The sequence below is a fragment of the Grampus griseus genome, assembly GCF_964374135.1.
Source record: "Grampus griseus genome assembly, chromosome: 1".
Taxonomy (NCBI): Eukaryota; Metazoa; Chordata; class Mammalia; order Artiodactyla; family Delphinidae; genus Grampus; species Grampus griseus.
In genome coordinates, this window is record NC_139017.1 from 171,584,747 (window position 1) to 171,604,832 (window position 20,086).

A 20,086-nucleotide genomic window follows, 5' to 3' on the forward strand; every position below is an offset into this window, starting at 1 on the left:
CATCATAACAAGGAATTATCCCACCCTGAACGTCAGTGGTGCTGAGGTTGAGGAAGCCTGTTCTAGGCCATGCTATGGCTTGCTGTGAGACCCTGGACAAGCCATGGAAGTCTCTAGGCCTGGGGCCTGCCCTTCTGTGAACCAGGCAGAGAAACGTGTGCCCAGTCTGTTTTGCAACAATGTGGTGAGGATTTGAAAAACATGAACGTGCTTACCTAGGAGAAGCACAAAACAGACCCACACAGGTAGGGTTTGGCAGTCCCAGCAACAGTGAGGAGGGAGTGCTGGCCGAGGAGGGCTGTATCTATCATCTGTTCCTAAGACGACAACAGTTTTTACTTCTCCAGTAACTTCATCTGCCAAGTGGGGTCAGAGCAGGAACTTCTTAGAAAGGGAGGCTGACACTCACCAAACATATACATCAGATGCACTCAGATGTCTTACCTAATCTAAGCCTTACAAAACCTTGCACAAGGGTCTCATATTTCAAGGGAGGAAGCTGAGGTTCAGAGAGGTAAAGTGACTTGCCCAAGAACACACAGCTTCTAAGCGGCAGAATGGGGATTCCAACATAGGTTGGTCTGATTTCCAAGCCCTTTTACTTGATGCTGCTGAAGGTGGCCTTCCGAATGACCTCCTAGCACTGCAATAAGCCCCTTGTTTTTGGCGGGGGTGGGGGGGCGGGGAGACGGGTGGAGAAAATGAGCGAGGGTTCCTGATGGATGTTCTCGTTCTGCCTTAAACCTTCACTCTTATTGCTTGTGGTCTGAGCACGGTGCCAGGCAGGCCAGGCTCTGGTGAGACAGTCCTGCTCTGTGACCACAGATTCTACCTTTTGCCCAGCTAGAAAAGCAGAGCAGAAAGTGGACTCCATCTGTTAAGATCTGAGTTCAAGCCCTCACTGAGTCAGATCTGAGCATTATAGCTTGGAGGGACAAGTCACTTCTCTCCTGGGCCCGAGTTTCTTAAATAACAATCCAGGCCTGATTGCAGGATCATTGTATGGGTGAGAAAATGGGTGTGAGAAAATTTTGTAATCTCCCCAGGATCGTGAGGAAGGTGAAGGAGGCTGGGGTACAGAATCCCGTTGCATTAGACGTCAGAATATCTGGGCTCTAGTCCCAACTGCATTCCCTAACTCCTTTAACAGTGTGGGCTCTTGTTTACAATCTGTAGCAGTCACTACAACAACAAACTATTTCTGAAGTTTCCTATTTTATCTTGAATTAATGTGACTATGCCATTCTGTTTCACGTATCTGCGTTTGTTTTACTATAAGATTTTCCCTGTATGAGGTCACTGGACAAATACCAGTTTTGTGCATGCCATGGGCTTGCTGTGTGATCACACAGGTCCTCTGGCCTGGGGCTGCCCATGAATGAAACAGTGAGAGGAACATATGCCTGGCCTATTTCACCATATTGCTGGGAGGGTTTGAAAGTGACAGAAAACGTCATCAAACAGGCTTAAGCCAAAGAGTCATTCATTGGGACACAAGATGGAAAAGTCCAGGAGCAGGGCTCACTTCAGGCACAGCTGGATCCAGGGCTCTGGTGATGTCCCTAGGACTCGGCTCCTCTCCATCTTCTGGCTCTGCTTTCCACTGTGAGCGTCCACTCTCAGGCTCCATTAACTGGCCTGTAGGAGCTCCAGGTGGTCCTATGGGGACACGAGGGCTACAGAATCCCTGACCCAGGGTTTCTCAACCATGGCACTGTTGACCTTTGGGTGATGGCTCTTTGCGATGAGAGCCCTCCTGTGCATTGTAGGGTACTTAGCAGCAATGCTGGTCCCCGCCCACTAGATGCCAGCAGTCCCTGCCCTCCTCCCTTAAGTTGTGACAACCAGAAATGTCTCTACACATTGTCGAAGGTACCCTGGAGAGCAAAACCATCCCCTCTTCCTCTTTCCCCCATTTTGCTGTTCTAGCCTCGCATCCCTCATCCTCAAACACATCAGGGAATGAGCGAGAGCTTCCCGGTAGTTCCCGCAGAAGTCCTGCAACTCTCTCTGATTGGATCCGCCTCAGGTCGCATGCCCATCCCTGAACCAATTGTTGTGGTGGAGGAGGGGCTGCTAGGGTGGATTGGCCAGGCGTGGAGCACAAGTCCCACCTCTAGATCTGGGCTCCAGGCTCCTGATGGAGGTGCGGGGGAGGGACAGCACCAAATAACAATGGAGGCTTCTGGAGGGGGAACGGAGGCTGGGAGAGAGAGTGGGTTTTACAGCCCACTTCCCCCTCTGGGGCTCAGTCCCCCGTTGATCTGTTGTGGGACAACAAGGCAATCTGTAAAGTTCTAGCCTCGGCTGGGTCTTTGAGGTCTCAGCGGGGCCAGGGAGATGCAGATGCGAATTTCTCACGGGGCGTATGACTCATTCAAAGGGTTCCTCTGAGACGCCATATGCTCCGTGCTTAGAGGCTTGGGTTTGCACCCCTGTGCCTCCTGGTAGGGACTCTGGTCTGGATTGTCGCTACTCACAGAGTGGTCTGGACCAGCCTAGTTTAGGATCTGGTTAGAAATGGAGACTCGGGGGGACTTCCCTGGAGGTCCAGTGGCTACGACTTCGCCTTCCAATGCAGGGGCTGTGGGTTTGATCCCTGGTTGGGGAGCTAAGATCCCACATGACTTGCGACCAAAAAACATAAAACAGAAGCAGTATTGTAACAAATTCAATAAAGACTTTAAAAATGGTCCACATCAAAAAAAATCTTAAAAAAAAAAAAAAAAGAAATGCAGACTCAGGACTTCCCCGTGGTCCAGTTGTTAAGACTCTGCGCTCCCAGTGCAGGGGGCCGGGGTTCCATCCCTGGTCAGGGAACTAGATCCCACATGCCGCAACTAAGAGCCCGCATGCCACAACGAAGATCCCGTATGCTGCAACTAAGACCCGGGGCAGTCAAATATATATATGTGTGTGTATATATAAGTATAAAAGAAATGCAGACTCTCCCACCCAGGCCTACTGATTCAGCATCTGCAGTTTAACAAGATACCCAGGTGATTCTCCTGCACGTTAACATTTGAGGCGACCTGGGCTAGAACAAGTTTCATCTCTTTACCTCAATTTCTTCACCTACCAAATGCAACAGTAACAATCCCATCTATCTCTTAGGATTGTTGTTAGAATTAAGCAACGGTTTATTCACTTAAAACACTGAGAATCATAAATGTTCAATAAAATGTTCCCTCTTCAAGCCTTCGACCTGTAGGCCTCAGCTATCAGAATAGCACAGAATTCTTCCAACTTTTCCATCAAAGAATCCTAGGAGATCAGGGGTTGGCAAATTGTTTCTGTAAAGGACCAGCTAATAAATAGTTTAGAATTGCGGGCCATACGGTCTCTGTTGCAACTACTCAACCTTGCTGTTACAGTGCAAAAGTAGCCCGATAGGCATAGCTGTTTTCCAATAAAGCTTTATTTACAAAATAGATTTGGTTTGCAGGCTCCGGTTTTCAGTAGATTAACGATGTGGGGTCTAGCATGTAGCAGTCACCACAAGAGCAAAATGTCTCCGGAGTCTCATTCTTCGTCTTGAAAGCTTGATCTGAATTTTGCAGCTTATTTCATAGCACAGCTGGGTTTATTTTAATGTGCATTTTTTTCTTCCCACACAACCTTCATAGGAAATCAGTGCTTTGAGAAGATGCTCTGTGTTTATTCTCTGTCATTACCTGCTCCCCAGCCCATCATCTTGTGAAGCTTTGCAGATAGGTGCCCCCCACCTGATGAGAGTGAGCTTCAGAGGACTGACCCCCACGGCCTGCTGGGAATGAAGCTCCCTCTCCTTAGGAATAAAAGGGAGAGGGAGGATCTCCTAACAGGGGTCCAGGTGTGAGGTCAGTAGCAGTAATGATGCCTCCGATCACAAGCCCCTGTTATTTTGTTGGCTCCCAAAGGGAAGGAGGGAGGGATGGAGGGGAGGTGCCCATTTTACAGATGAGAAAACTGAGTCTCTGAGAGGTTAAGTGACTCAGCTGCTGTCATTGCCTATCAGTGGCAGAGTTCAGAGCTCCAGCATAGTGACCGCCTTCCCTTCTGCCCTGCCATAGTTTATGCTATTAATTTGTGTCCAAGATAACGGGGGGTGTGTATGTGTGTGTGTGTGTGTGGGAGATTGCCAGGATGGCTCTGATCCTTCACCCCTCCCTGTATCCATGCCTTTTGTTATGTAACTTTGCGGTGGCCTCCTGGGAGGAGGATGAGAGCCCTGTGGAGCTGAGCTGTCCCAGCCAGACCCAGGCTTGACCCCTAGACATATGAGTGATTCCAGCCAAAATCAGCAGGGCCACCTAACTGACCCCAACTGACCCCAGGCGTGTGAGCAATAAATACTTGTCATTGGATTCCACTGAGCATCTGTGGTTGGTTTTTGCTCAACATTATTAATTATGCTGGAAGTAGCTGATACAGTGGGTAAAAGCCTTTGTGAACGTCTTTGAGCAACAATTCTCCTCTTAGGTTTCTGTCTACGTGGGCTCATTGCCAGCTTCGCTCAAGCTTGTCAGCACATGTACAGCCTCCACCCTTTCCTGGCAGGGCCACTAGAGGAATCAGTGTGTGAGGGGGGCCTTGAGATTTCGGGATTAATGGCAGAATAACATGGTTGTTAGTCACACAGGCTCTGGAGTCAGACTACCTGGGTTTAAGTCCTGGTGCCCCATTACTAGCTGTGCAATCTTGGGTGAGGGTTTCTTTTTGTTTTGGTTTGGTTTTTGAACAGAGAATGGTTTATTGCAGGGCCAAGCAAGGAGAATGGGCAGCTCATGCTCAAAAAGCCTGAACTCTCCAAAGGTTTTCGGGAAGAGTTTTTATAGGCAAAATTTGCCGGGAGGGCTCCAAGGTGTGTAACCTTCCTCTGATTGGTTGGTGGTCAGGTGACAGGGTGCTGTTCCAGGAATCTCCGTCATGAGCCTTCTGGCTCTGACCACGTGCTTGGGCTCAGCCTGAAGTTACTGTCCTTCACCTGGGTGGGGGCCTTATTTCCTGTAAAAGAACTCAGAGATAGGTATCAAATTGTTATTGGGTGAGTTTTTTTTTTTTTTTTTTTTTGCAGTACATGGGCCTCTCACTGTGTGGCCTCTCCTGTTGCAGAGCACAGGTTCCGGACGCACAGGCTCAGCAGCCATGGCTCACGGGCCCAGCTGCTCCGCGGCATGTGGGATCGTCCCAGACCAGGGCACGAACCTGTGTCCCCTGCATTGGCAGGTGGACTCTCAACCACTGCACCACCAGGGAAGCCCCTTGGGTGAGTTCTTAAACCCCTCTGAGTCTCAGGTTCCTCATCTGCAAAGGGGGATGATAATCGGGGTTGCCAGGATTATTAAATGAGATTGAGTATATAAAGCCCTTGGATGGTACCTGGCACACAGATTACCAAGTGCTCAGTACACACTAGCCACGGTGCCTGCATTAGACACACAATGGCACTCTAGTGGGTCACTGGCATGAGGGCTCTCATGCCCCCAGGACAGGGGAACTCCTGCCAAGGCAGAAGGTGGAGGTGGAGGGTCACTCCCTAAGTGCCCACTCTCCCTGGCTCCCAACCACTGGTCTGTGACCTCTTGGACAAAGTCTACAGATCCTTGCTCTCATCCCAGCCAGATCCCAGGGAGTCCTTCCTGACCCTTCCTTTGCCACCCTCTTACACTCCCCACCTAGTACTTTAGATTTGCTGGAAGGGAGGAGTGATGGTGTATTTAACTCCTATGCTGCTTTAACAAATTACCACAAATAAGGTGCTGAAAACATAAAAGTGTACGTTTTTACAGCTCTGGAGGTCACAAGTCCACAATCGGTGTCACTGGGCTAAAGCAGGGCTGGTTTCTTCTGGAGACTCTAGGGGAGAATCCCTTCCCTTGCCTTTTCCAGCGTCTAGAGGCTGCCTGCATTCCTTGGCTTGTGGCCCCTCCCTCCATCTACAAAGTCAGCAGCATCGCATCTTCAGATCTCCCTCTGACTCTGACCCCCTGCTTCTGTCCTCATATCTCCTTGTGACTAATCCCTCTTAAAAGGACTCTTGTTTCTTTTTATGGCTGAGTAATATTCCATTGTATATATGTGCCACATCTTCTTTATCCATTCATCTGATGATGGACACTTAGGTTGCCACCTCCTGGCTATTGTAAATAGAGCTGCAGTGAACATTTTGGTACATGACTCTTTTTGAATTATGGTTTTCTCAGGGTATATGCCCAGTAGTGGGATTGCTGGGTCATGTCGTAGTTCTATTTGTAGTTTTTTAAGGAACCTCCATACTGTTCTCCATAGTGGCTGTACCAATTCACACTCCCACCAGCAGTGCAAGAGTGTTCCCTTTTCTCCACACCCTCTCCAGCATTTATTGTTTCTGGATTTTTTGATGATGGCCATTCTGACTGGTGTGAGATGATATCTCATTGTAGTTTTGATTTGCATTTCTCTAATGATTAATGATGTTGAGCATTCTTTCATGTGTTTGTTGGCAGTCTGTATATCTTCTTTGGAGAAATGTCTATTTAGGTTTTCTGCCCATTTTTGGATTGGGTTATTTGTTTTTCTGTTATTGAGCTGTATGAGCTGCTTATAAATTTTGGAGATTAATCCTTTGTCAGTTGCTTCATTTGCAAATATTTTCTCCCATTCTGAGGGTTGTCTTTTGGTCTTGTTTATGGTTTCCTTTGCTGTGCAAAAGCTTTGCAGTTTCATTAGGTCCCATTTGTTTATTTTTGTTTTTATTTCCATTTCTCTAGGAGGTGGGTCAAAAAGGATCTTGCTGTGATTTATGTCATAGAGTGTCCTGCCTATGTTTCCTCTAAGAGTTTGACAGTTTCTGGCCTTACATTTAGGTCTTTAATCCACTTTGAGCTTATTTTTGTGTATGGTGTTAGGGAGTGATCTAATTACTCAGCCATAAAAAGAAACGAAATTGAGCTATTTGTAATGAGGTGGATAGACCTAGAGTCTGTCATACAGAGTGAAGTAAGTCAGAAAGAGAAAGACAAATATTGTATGCTAACACATATATATGGAATTTAAGAAAAAAAATGTCATGAAGAACCTAGGGGTAAGATGGGAATAAAGACACAGACCTACTAGAGAACGGACTTGAGGATACGGGGAGGGGGAAGGGTGAGCTGTGACAAAGCGAGAGAGAGGCATGGACATATACACACTACCAAACGTAAGGTAGATAGCTAGTGGGAAGCAGCCGCATAGCACAGGGAGATCAGCTCGGTGCTTTGTGACCGCCTGGAGGGGTGGGATAGGGAGGGTGGGAGGGCGGGAGACGCAAGAGGGAAGAGATACGGGAACATATGTATATGTATAACTGATTCACTTTGTTATAAAGCAGAAACCAACACACCATTGTAAAGAAATTATACTCCAATAAAGATGTAAAAAAAAAAAAAAAGGACTCTTGTGATTCCACTGAGCCCGTCTGGATAATCCAGGCTAATCACCCCATACCAGGGTCCTTCAATTAATCACACCTGCAAAATCCCTTTTGCCACGTAAGGTAATGCATTCATATGTTCTGGAATCTATGGCATGGACGTCTTTGGAGGGCTAGTATTTTGTCTACCACAGATAGGCATTGACCCTTGTATGTAACAGTGGGTCTTGTCCCTGAATCTGAGAATTTTACACTCTTGTTGAGCAGAGAGAACTGTGGCTTATGTTTTACCATTTATTAGCTAATAAAAAGTAGCTTTGATCATCCAATCACGTTCCCAAAATTTATATAGATTTGGCACTGGGGGGGATGCTGCTGTCCAACACTATACATATGCCTCTTAACTAATTACTGAATTATTACTGAATTACTGAACCTATCTCTCCTTTCCATCTGCAGCTTGATGGTTGGGGCCCCATTAATTCTGGCCTAGAACATTGCAGCAGCCTCCTCACTGGCCTCCCTGCCTCCATTCTTGCCTGCTCCAAATCACCCTCCATATAGCTGTCAGATGAATGCTTTAGTGTGTACATCTGACCACAGAGATCACTTCTCTATCTAAAACCACTCTACGGCTCCCTATTGCCCTCAGAATAAAGTCCCAACAACCCTCTACCATGGCTACAAGTCCTTCCAGGAAGGGCCTTTCTCACTCTCTAGCCACATCTCTTGCCCCTCCCCGTTAGGGTGACTGACCATCCCAGTTTGCCTGGGACAGCACTGAAAGTACCACTTCCTAGAAAACTACTCAGTGCCAGGACCACTGGTCACCCAATCCCTGCCCTGTGCCTTATGCTCTAGCAATACCTTCTGCTTGGAGATTCTTCCAAGCAGTTACCATGACTTTGCTTATGGCCTTCCCTCAGTCAGGAAAGTGACCCCTTATGTTATCCCCCAGGGTATCACTTAGGACTGTGCTGAGCTGCAAGTAACTGAAAACTGGACTACAGTGGTTAAAACAAATGCAGGTTTATTTAGTTTTTACATAATTAGACATTCAGAGAACGGTTGCTGGCATCAGATCTGCAGCTCGATGATGTCTGAGCTCATGTCTCTGTAATTCTCTTCGCCACAAGAAGGCTGCCTTAGTTCCAGGCATCATATCCATATTCATCACAGGGCAGTAGAGCATGGTGGTCAAGAGCATGGGCTCTGGGGCCAGATTAACAAAGTCTGGATCCCAGCTCCATCACCTCCCAGGTAAATCACCTTGGGAAGTCACTAACCATCTCTAGCCTCAGTTTTCTCATTTGTGAAATGGGGATGATGTTAATAACCTACGTCTTAGGATTGTTTTGGAGATTAAGTGAGGTAATACACGTAAAACCTGTAGAATGGTGCCTGGCACAGAGTAAGTGTTCAGTAAGTGTTAGCTATGACTTTGATATTATAACTGCAAGGGACCTGGGGACAGCAAGAAGTTAGCATTTTTAGCCTCCAGTATAGAGACAACTACAAAAGGAGGAGGCTGGGAATGAAGTTTGGGTCAAGCAACTAGCAGCATCTTCTGTATTTTGGTACCTTCTGCTCAAATGTAAAGAATACATTACACTGGGCATCACCACCTCTAGGAAGCCATCCTGGACTCTTCCTGCCTACTCTCACTGGTTTAAGTGTCCCTTCGCCATGCTCCTGGACTGTATTCCTACCTTCACACTTACACCAGGGAACTCAGTGATCTGTTTATGGGTCTGTCTCCTGCAGAGCAGGAATCTTGTCTGGACCATCCCTAGATTCCTATGGCTGAGCTGGTGCTGGGCTCCTTGTAGGTCCCATTGCTGGTTGAGAAAATAAAGTATTTTTTGAGAATGAGCTGGACATCGTGGGAGGCCACGGTCCCCATCTCCAGGAACCAAAGTCTGATGGAGAAACTGGACAACTCATGGACCAACCAGAGGCAGCCATAGTTGATGGCTTTCCTAGGAGGACTTCAGCGGCCGGGTTGGGGATACCTCCCTCCATAGAGCAGCACATCCCCAGGAGCGCCCTGGACCAGAGACCCTATGGTCAGGGGTCGGGGGTCCCGCTTGGATGTACCTCACTGGACACTGGGTCCCTCTCTTTTCTGGACCCCTCGCCCTCTAGTCGGCCTCAGGACCAGAGGGCCCTGCCCTGAGCCTCTTGCCTGTGCATGACTGGACGTCTGCTCCTGTGATCTGGCCCAGCTCTTTCCTTCTCTGGGCCTGAGCTGCCCTGCCTGTCTAGTGCAGTGCAAGCTTTCCCACCTCTGACCTGCTGTGACTATGTGTGGAAGCCATTGCGGTCTGATCAGGGCCCGGTGGTTCACGGCTTATGAGATGTGCGGGGATGGGGCAGGTGTCTGGTGTGTCCTTAACTCATATTCCCTCAGGCACCAGGTGGCTTCCTGGGGGTGCCCCCTCCACCAGCATCCCCAGCAGCTCCTTCCAAGGCCTAACCAGGCTGGCTGAGGGGGATCTCTCATTGCACCCCTGGTATGGAAACGGGCAGCCCCTAGAGAGCCCGGGAACCCGCAGGGGACGCGCAAATCAAGAACACAGGTCGCTTGAGGGGAAAGGAGGTTTATTGTGGTTGCCGGGATTTGCGGCCTTGGCTCCCAGGGATGAATCACAGCTGCAGTTTCTGGAGAAGCAGAGAACAGAGTGAGGGACTCTGCGGGGTGTGAGGCTCTGCCGGGAGGGTAGGAACATGGCCGGCAGCCCCGGGCCTTGACAAGACAGGCTTGCCTCTGCCCGAGGGGTGTGGCCCTCTCGGGCACTTCCGACCACTGTGCAGGTGAGCTCAGGATACCTCCTGCTCCCAGGGTGGAAGCCCCCAGCCCAGGGTGACTCTCTGTCCCCGCACCCTCAAAATATAGACGGCCATCCATGCTGCCCCCAAATGTGGGGCCACGCTTCACATTTGGGGGCACTGGTGGGGAGCCTGGGCTTGGGACAGAAGTATTTGCTGATGGATGAAAGGGTGGGGAAGTGAATGGCCGTTTGCTTCACTGCCCCTGACTCAAGGCTGCCTGCAATAAGCACGCGATCAAAACTTCTGGAAGGAGTGAGTGAGTAAATGGAGTGAGTGAAAGAGTGAGTAGGGGAGTCAGTGAAGGAAGGGCGAGGGAGGGTGAGGGGCGGGTGGGGAGGAGGGGGCAGGGGAGGCGCACCCACCTCGTTGATCCAGTTGTTGTAGGCGGACACGCGGGTGAAGACCGTGGGCTTCTTGAGGGTGTTGCAGCTCAGCCCGGAGCCGAAGCTGACGATGCCCCGCACCTCCCAAGAGCCGTCCTTGGCCTGGCAGTTCAGTGGGCCGCCCGAGTCCCCCTGTGCCAGACGGGGCGGGCGTCAGAGGGAGGCTCGGGAAGCAGGAAGGTCAGGGCGGGGCATATGGGTAGCCCCTGTTTTGGCCTCAGCGTGTCCATAGTGAGGGAGGCAGAGAAAATGTGGTTTGTGGGTAACTTGGCCTTATTCTGGGGGGCCCTGGGGTGTCAGACTAGGTCTTGCTTTGCTGTGTGATCTTGAGGTGTTGAGAACCCTCTCTGTGCCTTGGTTTCCCTAGCTGTTCAGGTCACCGCGCCTAAGACTCTGAGCTGCCCAGAGGGATGAGCATGCTGGGAGCCGTGTAGGAGACCCGAGAAAAGGGAAGAAAATGCAAGTGGGGAGAGGCTCATGTGTTTGAAAACGGGACAGTCCCCGATTGTCCTAGATGTTTCTTCGTTCTGTGTCAGACTCCCTGAGTCTTCTGTCTCCCTGGACCAACGGAGCTGATGGTATGAAGGAACGTGTGCCCGGACTTCACCGAAGTCTCTTCTACCTGTGTTAGACTCACTTAGTCCTCATAGCAGCCCTGTGCTTACTACCGCTCCATTTTATGCATGGGAAAACTGAGGTTCAGCTAAATCAAACAGCCTGCCCAAGGTTACACAGCTATGAAGTGGGGGGCTGGGACTCGGACTCAGACTCACATTCAACTTTCATGCTCTGGCCACAGTGCTGGTGGCGGAGGGGAAGGGGGACAGTGGCAAGTTTCTCCTGAGCCTCTTAGGCCCAGCCAGGGCTCAGTCTCCCCCCAGGGAGAGGGGGTGGCGTCTCCCCACTTCTCACTCCTTTGCCCGCCTCACTGCCCCCTTCCATCTGGCCACCTGCAGTAGGGACGTGGGGCAGCGCCTCGACACTTACGTTGCAGGCTGAGATGACACCGTCACCCCCGGCGCAGACCATGGTGTTCTTCACACTGTTGCCCCACCAGTCTTTCTGGGAGCACGTGGCGTGATCCACCACGGGCTGCAGCCCCTGCTGCAGCTCGTCAGCGATGGGGCCGTTGGCTGGAGAGAGAATGGGTGGTGACCGGGCGGTCAGCCCAGGCAGCCTCAGCGCCAGCCCAGGCCCAGGCCTTCAGGGAACAGAGGGCTGGATGGGGCTGGGCCATGACCGGGCGAGTTCTGGAGAGACTTTGAGGGACCCACACACAGGCCCTTAATTGAGAGGCGAGACTCTGAGCCAATGGTCCTGAACTGTTTGGGTTAGAGACCCCTCTAAGGGCAGGGAAGGCAGAACCAACCCATAGAAAACCCTTAAGAAATAACCACTGAGTTATCTTTAATTTGGGTTCTGGGGTTTTAATTGCCAGTGGTTTCCCTGTAGTTCTCTGCCTTTGGTGTCACACACTGAAAGGTCTTTCTCACCCCCAAACTTTCCAAATTGTAGAGGATCTGCATTTTCATCTAAGTATTCTGTAGTTTCATTTATTTGCATTTAACCTTTTAATTCAGTTGGAATTTACTTGGGCGTGTGGTATAACATAAGGTCATAAGATCTAATCCCCGCCCCGAGATGGTTAGTTTCATTTATTTACTAGTCACTGACATGACACTTAGTATGTGCCTAGCCCTGTTCTAAGCCCTTGACAAATTCTAGTCCATTTAATCCTTATAACACCCTTTATATGCACTTGTTAGAGTGTCTGCCACATGGTATATGCTTAATAAATATTAACCATTATTACAAAATTAAAAAAGATGTGAAGATGTTAAGGCAAAAAGGAAAGTGGTGGGCAAATGTGGGTGGTGTGCTTATCACGGGAGCTGCTTCCTCCAATAAGACACTCGTGTTTGGCCAGGGGCTATACTCACTCCAGAGACGGCCCCAGCCAGTGACGTAGCAGGGGTAGTCCTGAGGCAGCAAGGAACCCTCCTCTGGCAGGCAGGCTGGCTGGATGGTGTCACTCAGTTCCACGGGCTCCGCCAGTTTGATAAGGGCAATGTCATTGCTGGAATCCAAAGTGGAGGTGGTGAATGGCAGGAGGGCCTGCTCCCCCAAGCCAATGCTAAGAGGCCCAGGCTGTGAGTTGGGAGTTGGGCCAAGGGTGAGCAGGGGTCCTCCATAAATATCCTGGACCTCCAGCTTCTTACTGGCAGACAGAGATGCCGGAGGACCAATGATCTGCCTTCTAACCCCATCACCCGCTCCTGTAGGTGTAGCTTCTTCCCCTTCCCCCCCACCCCGCGCCACCTTGTGTCTTCACATCATGAAAGGCTTAACAGAGGGGAGACAAGAGCAGAAGCCTTCTGAACCACTGCAAGGTTATGTATCAACTGAAATTCAGCTAAGCAAATTGGAAATTATAACGATAAAAACACTTGCGGATGCAATTTTTAATGTTTTCGTGTCGCCAGAATGAAAATGGACAACCCTAGAGAGAGCCTGGTTTGATTTCTAGTTCTGCCATGTACTGGGCTGTGTGACCTGGGACACATTCCTTAACCTCTCTGATCCTCGGTTCCTTGTCTAGGGCTGTTGTGAGGATTAAATAAGAGATGGCATGTAAGCTGCTTATTACAATGCGAGCATGCATCAGTAAAGGTGAGTGCTGGCTCATCCTCGGGCTGAGAGACTTCAGGTAATATACTGGGGGAGCCTCAGGATCCTTATTCCCTGTGTACTTTCCAGAGACCCTTGGCCAGTGATGGGTATTGGAGGGGTGTCCACCTCCACTTAGCATTTTGCCATTTTGTGTAAAGTCATCATCTGTTGGCTGTTCAGGCTAAGGATGGGGTCCAGGGACAGGCTCCGGCCGCATCTCAGGGACGCCTCCTTCTTCTGAGCTGCTCCTAGGGGGCTGTGGGATGGCCAGCTGGGCACTCACCGAATTAGGAAGGAGTTCCACTTCTCGTGGACAAAGATGGTGTCCACGCCCATGAACACGGAGCCTTCCTCATTCTCCACCTCCAGGTTGTTCTTCCCCAGGGCCACGCGGTAAGTCAGGGTATTGCTGGACAGAGCAAGGGGACCGGGTCAGGGTCCCCACTGGCCGGTGGGGTAGAGGGGGACGTTGGGTCTTTAGTGACCCAGCTTTGGGGCCACCGTGGGACTTGTTCGGGGGAAGGGAGTGTTCATCCCATTGACCCTTCCCAGGGCACAGGATAAGGACCCTGGTCTTGGAGTCAAGTCCACTTTGACTGCTAGGTGGGTAGGCTCGGCTTCAGTTCTCTCACCTGGAAGGTGGAGATAATCTTGGAACTCACCTGCCAGGGCTGCTGTGAAGATGAGCTAGTCCACATGCTGCTGGCCTGCATTCTCTCTCCTGCATTCCTCTCTAACCGCCTCTTCCTCTCCTCTCACACAAAATGCCCCGCCACACCGGCTTCCACTTTATTTCTCAAACCTACCAAGTGGGCTCCCTCCTCCGGGCCTTTGCATCAGCTGTTCCCTCCACCTGGAACACCTTACCCCCAGACCAATGACGTCTTCCCTTATTTCCTTCAGGTCTTTGCTCAAACAACTCCTTTCAAGAGAGATCTTCCCCCGGCCATGTCATTTAAAATAGAACTCCTCATACTTTTTATTCTCTTTCTGCTTTATTTTTCTTCATTGCCACTTGCTTTGTTATATATTTACTTGTTGAATGGTCTGTCACTCTGTCTTCCACTAGAATATAAGCTCCCTGAGAGCACAGACTGTGTCCTCACTGCCGTGTTCCCTGGCGTACAGTAGGCGCACAGTAAATACTTGTGGAATGAATAAATTAACAACTGAGTTACTGGATGGGAGTAGCTTATTCAGCCCAGTGTCTGGAGTGTGTGCTCAAGAAAAGCAGCTTATCAGGCTCCTGACCCCGGGCGAGGGTGGGGTGTCTGGGCAGCATCCCGTTCACCTGATGCAGTGGGCAGCTGTGAGGACGTGACTGGGGGTGATCAAGGTGCCACCGCAGGTGTGCCTCCACACGCCATTCTTGAGGTACTGGAGCGAGATCTGGGGGAGGATGGGGAAGGACCACGTGTCAGCCCCCAGGGACCTGCTCCCCACCCACCTCCACCTCGCCTTCCCCACCTGCTGCAGTGCGCTTACCTGCCAGGGCCAGCTGTGGGGAACGGCGTTGTCTCCGCCCACCACCCGGGCTGATAGGTTGGGCCGGAAGATGGGGACCCCGCAGCTGGAGGCTGGGGATACAGGAGAGGAAGAGCACAGGTGAGCCAGGCTGGCATCGCTTTGGGGAAGGGGCAGGTGGAAAGAGCGCACATTTGGGGGCTGGGCAGACATGGGTTTGACTTTTCCTGCATGGCTTTGGGGAAGCCATCGAGTTTGCTGGGCCTCAACTTCCCTTTCTGTGAAACGGGAAGACTAGCGCTAACCTGGTAAGTTCGTCCTGAGAATTTAAAAAACATGACATAAATAAATGACAACTAAGAAAAATTAGATGACGCAGGTAAAGAATTGAGCAAAAGACCTGGTATAGAGTGAATGTCGAATCATTGAAGGAAGCCCAAAGTGGCTGGCTTGTGTGTGAGTGCCCAGGTACACCTGTGTCCTTCAACCTTACCCTGCTGTCCCTTTTCAGGCCACAGCACAGTGTGGGTGTGTGAGCACTGAATCTACAAAATTCCAGACTGTCATAGCTGGGGAGCTGTGTGGCACAGTCAAGAGCGAGTGCTGTGCAGTGAGGAAGACCCAGACTCAAATTCTGGCTCTACCACTAACCAGCCATGTGATCTTAGATACCAAGATATGGAGCATCACTGAGCCTCGGGGTCCTCATCTGTAAAATGGGCATATTAACAGACCCTGCCTCTCAAGGTTGTTGTAGGATCAAATTGGCTCCTGATCGTCAAGGGCTTAGCACAGTGCTCGACACAGAGCAAACATGGGGTACACAGGAGCAGCTATTGTTATCATCACTGTTGTTATTAGCTGGAGGACTCTTAATCAAGTGCTCTCACTTGCCAGAAGAGCCAGTGAGCTTTAGAGAGGGGAAGTGGCTTGTCCAGGTCCCGCCAAGAGAGAGGGACATTCGAGCCAAGTTCCTGGATTCCCAATCTGGGAGGTCACCAGCATGGCGGGGGGAGCAAAGAATCCCCAAATGAGAGATGCTGATGCTGGGAAAGGTAGGCCTTGAGGCCCCCCGGGGTCACCCGGGGTGAGGCGCCTTCTGCGCCCCTGGTGCTTTCCATACCTCATGGCTCATCCTCACCCTGGGGTGAGGAACATGAACCCTATTTTGCAGCTATGGAAGCAGAGTCGCCAAGCAGGCAAGTGGCTCATCCGACACACAGCTGGTCAGTAGTAGCTGAACCCACGTGGGACCCCAAAGCTCCTTTCCTGAAGCCCTGGAGAGCAGAGGGTCCCCGACCCCAGCCTTGTCCCCGGGAGGCCAGCCCAAGCTCACAGCCCGCTGGCTGCCGCTGGTCCCCAAGCCACAGCTTACCGTAGGCCAGGAGCACTGTGAAGACGCTGACGCCCAGCATGTCGTGAGTGCCCGGGATCGAGTGGCCGTCGCGGCGACCAGGTCCCCACTTATAGGCAGGAGGAGGGTGGGCCCACCTCGTCAAGGCTGAGCCACCCCTTGGGAGGAACCTGTTCTGTCAAGGCCCTTTCCCTGACCTTGGCTGGTTACTGTTTAATTTGCGCAGGAGATGGAGCTGGCGTGGAGGCAGGAGTTTCCCAAATATCCTGAGACAGAGCAAATCTGACGTTTACAGGTTTGGGGGGCCCTGCCACGCTGCTTGGCCTGACTCATTTTTCTTAGTTGTCATTTATTGTGCCGGGTGCCGTGCCCAATACCTCTTGCAGTCACTTAATTCTCCCAACACCACGCGGTAGACACTCTTGTTCGCTCATTAAACTTCACGAAGCTGAGACTCAGAGGGTCGGGGGCAATCCGGGGTCACACAGCTGGGCAACAACAGACCCAAGATTTGAAGTCAGCGCTTCTAACGTCAGTCTGGGGCCGCAAACTCCCGTGACGCACCGCTTCCTTCTCTGTCTTTATAGCTCTTTGGTTGCTTCCTGTCCTTTTCTTTCTCCCTTATTCAACTAATACTGTCTGGTCTTGGGGTACCCCCTGCTCTCCAGCACCTCCTCCCCAGGCTTTGGATGGAGGCTGAGGCGTGGGCTAAGTTCCTACCTGGAGCCAGCTCAGGTGTCTCCCAGCAAGGTCTTCAGTCTCCCCGTCTCTAAAATGGGCAGGTAGGACCAGATGGACTCTCAGGCTCCTTTCAGTCCTAAAATTCCATGACTTGGATGTCAAGGTCGAGTGCAGATCTGGATTTGTGATGTGTGCCCAGAAGTTCCAGCCAGAGCCCCAGCAGTTTGGGCTCAGCCTGGCTCTCGGACCATCTGGTTTAACCCACTTGTCCTGAGGCCCGACTCCTCCCCTTTGTCCTCTTTTGACTCATTCTCGTGCTCCTAGGAAGTTGTTTTCTGAGCTGGGCCCACTGGTCCCATTAGGAATTATTTCCTAATAAAGAAATTCAGAACGCTACACACCCTGCCGGTCGTGGTGGTGAGCTGGGGGTAGAGGAGGACTCTTAACTCACACGTTTTTACAGCTTAAATCCTTTTTAAAGACAAGTGTGTGTTACTTCGCTCATATTAAAAATCAATAAAGTTTTGACTGAAAAAGCAACAGCAGAGAGGGAGTGTGAGGGAGTGTGTGTAGGGGTGATGGCCTCAGGCCTCAGAACTGGGGTGTCTGGGGGATCTCAGACTCGCTGCGAGAACATTCTGTTGCCTTCTAGAGGCTGGTCAGTGACTACTGCCCACCACACCTCAGACCCAGAGCTGTTGGTCACCAAACTCTGCAAAGGGTCACCCTGGGCTGGGGACTGACATCGTAAAGAGAGACAGGGTGAGCTAGGGAGGTATTGGGGGTTGCCACGGTTCTGGGGGCAGGAGACAAGACTCCTGGTTTCTGTCGCAGTCAGTGACTTGCTGGACCCTGGACCTTGGGCAACTTCTGCGGCCTCAGTTTCTCTTGAACAACTTGGGAAAATGATTAGCTGGGCTTCTGTGGATGGGAGTTTGCTGATTTACACACACAGAGAGACAGCAAGGTCTAGGCGCCCATCTCAGTCACGTGTACAAGCCCATGGATATACAAGCATACAGGGACAGGCAGACAGACAGACACACACACACCAGTGTCATACATAGAAAGCAGTCTGTTATAAACACAGTCATTCTCAGAGCCCCGAGCCACACGTTCAAAATGTACTCTGATATAGAAATAGCCACAAGTGCACAGGCACATAGGTAGTAAGGTACCAGATAAAAAGTTGTTCATTTTTTTTCTTTTGGAATGTTCACAGAGAAACTGACCTTTTTGGAGAGGGAGGTTGCTGGCTGCTCTGGAAGGTGCAGACAGCATCAGCTTTAGGGGAACTTCATTGTTTTGAGACGTTTACCAGTTGAGGTCCTTTATGTAAGACAGCATCAGCAATTGTGCTTGGAGAAAACTGACGTCACCTTAGTCTTTTTCAGAGGCTGAAGATGGGATGTTGAGTGCTTTGCCTAGTGTTGGACCATATTCCCAAAGGACGGAAAACCTAGAGCCAGTACTTCCTAGCTGTGTGACCTTGCGTTAGTGACTCAACCTCTCTGTGCTTCCACATCCTCATCTATAGAATGGAGATTAAAAAGTGGTACCAGCCTCATAGGGTTATTGTGAGGAGTGCCTGGCATAGGGCAAGCACTATGTAAATGTTGGCTGTTATTATTATTGTTGTTGGTCGTCTGGTTCTCATGAGAGAGCTTGAATCTGGACTGTCACTGGGCCCTTTTGCCTTTGTGGGTCCCTTCCTCCACCAAAAAATATTAAGAATTTTATGTTTTATGACTGCGTGGGTATAAAGACTAGTATAATCCAGTTCGGATTCTATTCATTTTTTTCCTGCCAATTTTAAGAGAAACTAAAACATTTCTGTGGGCCTTAAAGTTATTGTGGGCTCCAGGCACTGCGCCCACCGTACTGATGGACGATTTGGTCCTGGCTGTGGCCCCTCCGCATGTCAGGTTCTGCACAACTGAATGGCTGAGAGAGACATTGGGGAATGTTCTTTGGATCACGATGAGTGCCTGTTCTGGACCCTGGAGATGCCTTTAGGGCAGCCAGGGAGAAAACTGTGCTGTCACTGGGAGCAACTGGGGCAGAGGTGGGAGCTGCCTCTGGGTGTGCGCACGGCTAGTGCCAGCCCCTCCTGACCTGGCCCTGGTGCAGGGAGCCATCGGCCAGAGGACGCCATCCCTCCAGGGGCTCCAAATGCCTAAAGTTATGGTGGTGACACTCGGCTGGCTGACCTGATTTTCTGGCCACCAAGATTGAAGAAGCAGCCCCAGGGGGACTTGGGAATAACTGCAGAAGGGCGCCCTGGGGGAGTGGATTGCTGTGATTGGAGGGCAGGGGGCTTGGTGTTGGGTTAACTTAAAGCTGTGACTCTTGCCTGCCCACACTGTGAGGCACTGACTTACCAGGTACACAGAAGCCCTTCATTCCTTCATTCTTCCCAGCCTCACTGAGCAGCTCCGGTGCGTAGGCGCTGTGCTAGGGCTGGGGCCACAGAGAGGATAAGACCCTGTTCAGCACTGCTGGACCTCCCTGCCTGGCTGGGTGATAAGTGTTCCTTGGAGTGTTCTGGGCCAAGAGCTGGGAGCCCCAAATGAGAAGACGTGAGTTCTGGGTGGGAGCTTGATAGGGGGCAGGTGGGAAAGGGTGGCTTCTCTGCAGATTCCATGTCCAAAACGAACATGAGGACTTGAGACTGTGACGATGCCAGACACCCCCATCCTTATCCCGCTGAAGCTCGTGTATTCCAGGGCCTGGAGCGGGGCCTCCCAGGATCTGGGCACTTAATGTCCCCCAGCCATTCAGGGCCAGACTGTGCTGGAAAAATAACCATGGGTGACTTGGCAGAGGCTGGGCTCAGGGGAAGGGAATGCCAGGAGAAGCAATGCCAAGGTTGGGAGTCAAACGGGGAGGCTGTTGGTGAGAGCCTGAGAAACAGTGCAGGTGCCACTGACCGGGGCCCATAATTTTTAGTTGCCGGGACAGGACTTTCGGGGGGCAAGTGTTACATCTTGGGTGGGACCCACTAAGGAGGCGGGCCTGGGGCCTGGCAGTGTTTCTCCTCAAAGTCAGATGAAAGTACTGGGTGTTGAGAGAGGGTTTGGGGGCTGAGTGAGGGGTTTGGGGTTTGGTGATGGGGACCGGGACTTGGCGGGGGGCTTACTGAGAGCACAGGACATGGGCAGGGTTTGAGGAGCCGTCTCCCCTTCCCATTCCTGGTCCCTGAATCACTCCAGGCCTCCTTATTCCTCCCGTGCCCTCTGCCTGGGCTGGGAGTGGGAGGTCTTGTGTGGGCCGAGGCTGGGGCTCCTCTCAGCTGGATCTGATGGTGGAGGGCCTGGCGTGGGACCG

The 20,086-nt window shown here is 51.1% G+C and overlaps 1 protein-coding gene across 1 annotated transcript; it reads right to left on the bottom strand.

Annotated features, from left to right (window-relative positions):
* Positions 1–9,984: 9,984 nt before the first annotated feature.
* CTRC (chymotrypsin C) lies at positions 9,985–16,139 on the bottom strand (the record flags this gene model as incomplete). The annotated part of the gene is made up of 8 exons (XM_082675606.1): positions 9,985–10,036; positions 10,570–10,722; positions 11,578–11,723; positions 12,531–12,667; positions 13,544–13,669; positions 14,552–14,649; positions 14,746–14,837; positions 16,100–16,139. 8 exons carry the CDS (start codon positions 16,137–16,139, stop codon positions 10,022–10,024), a joined length of 807 nt encoding a protein of 268 aa, XP_082531732.1. The 3' UTR covers positions 9,985–10,021.
* Between the last annotated feature and the right edge of the window lie 3,947 nt (positions 16,140–20,086).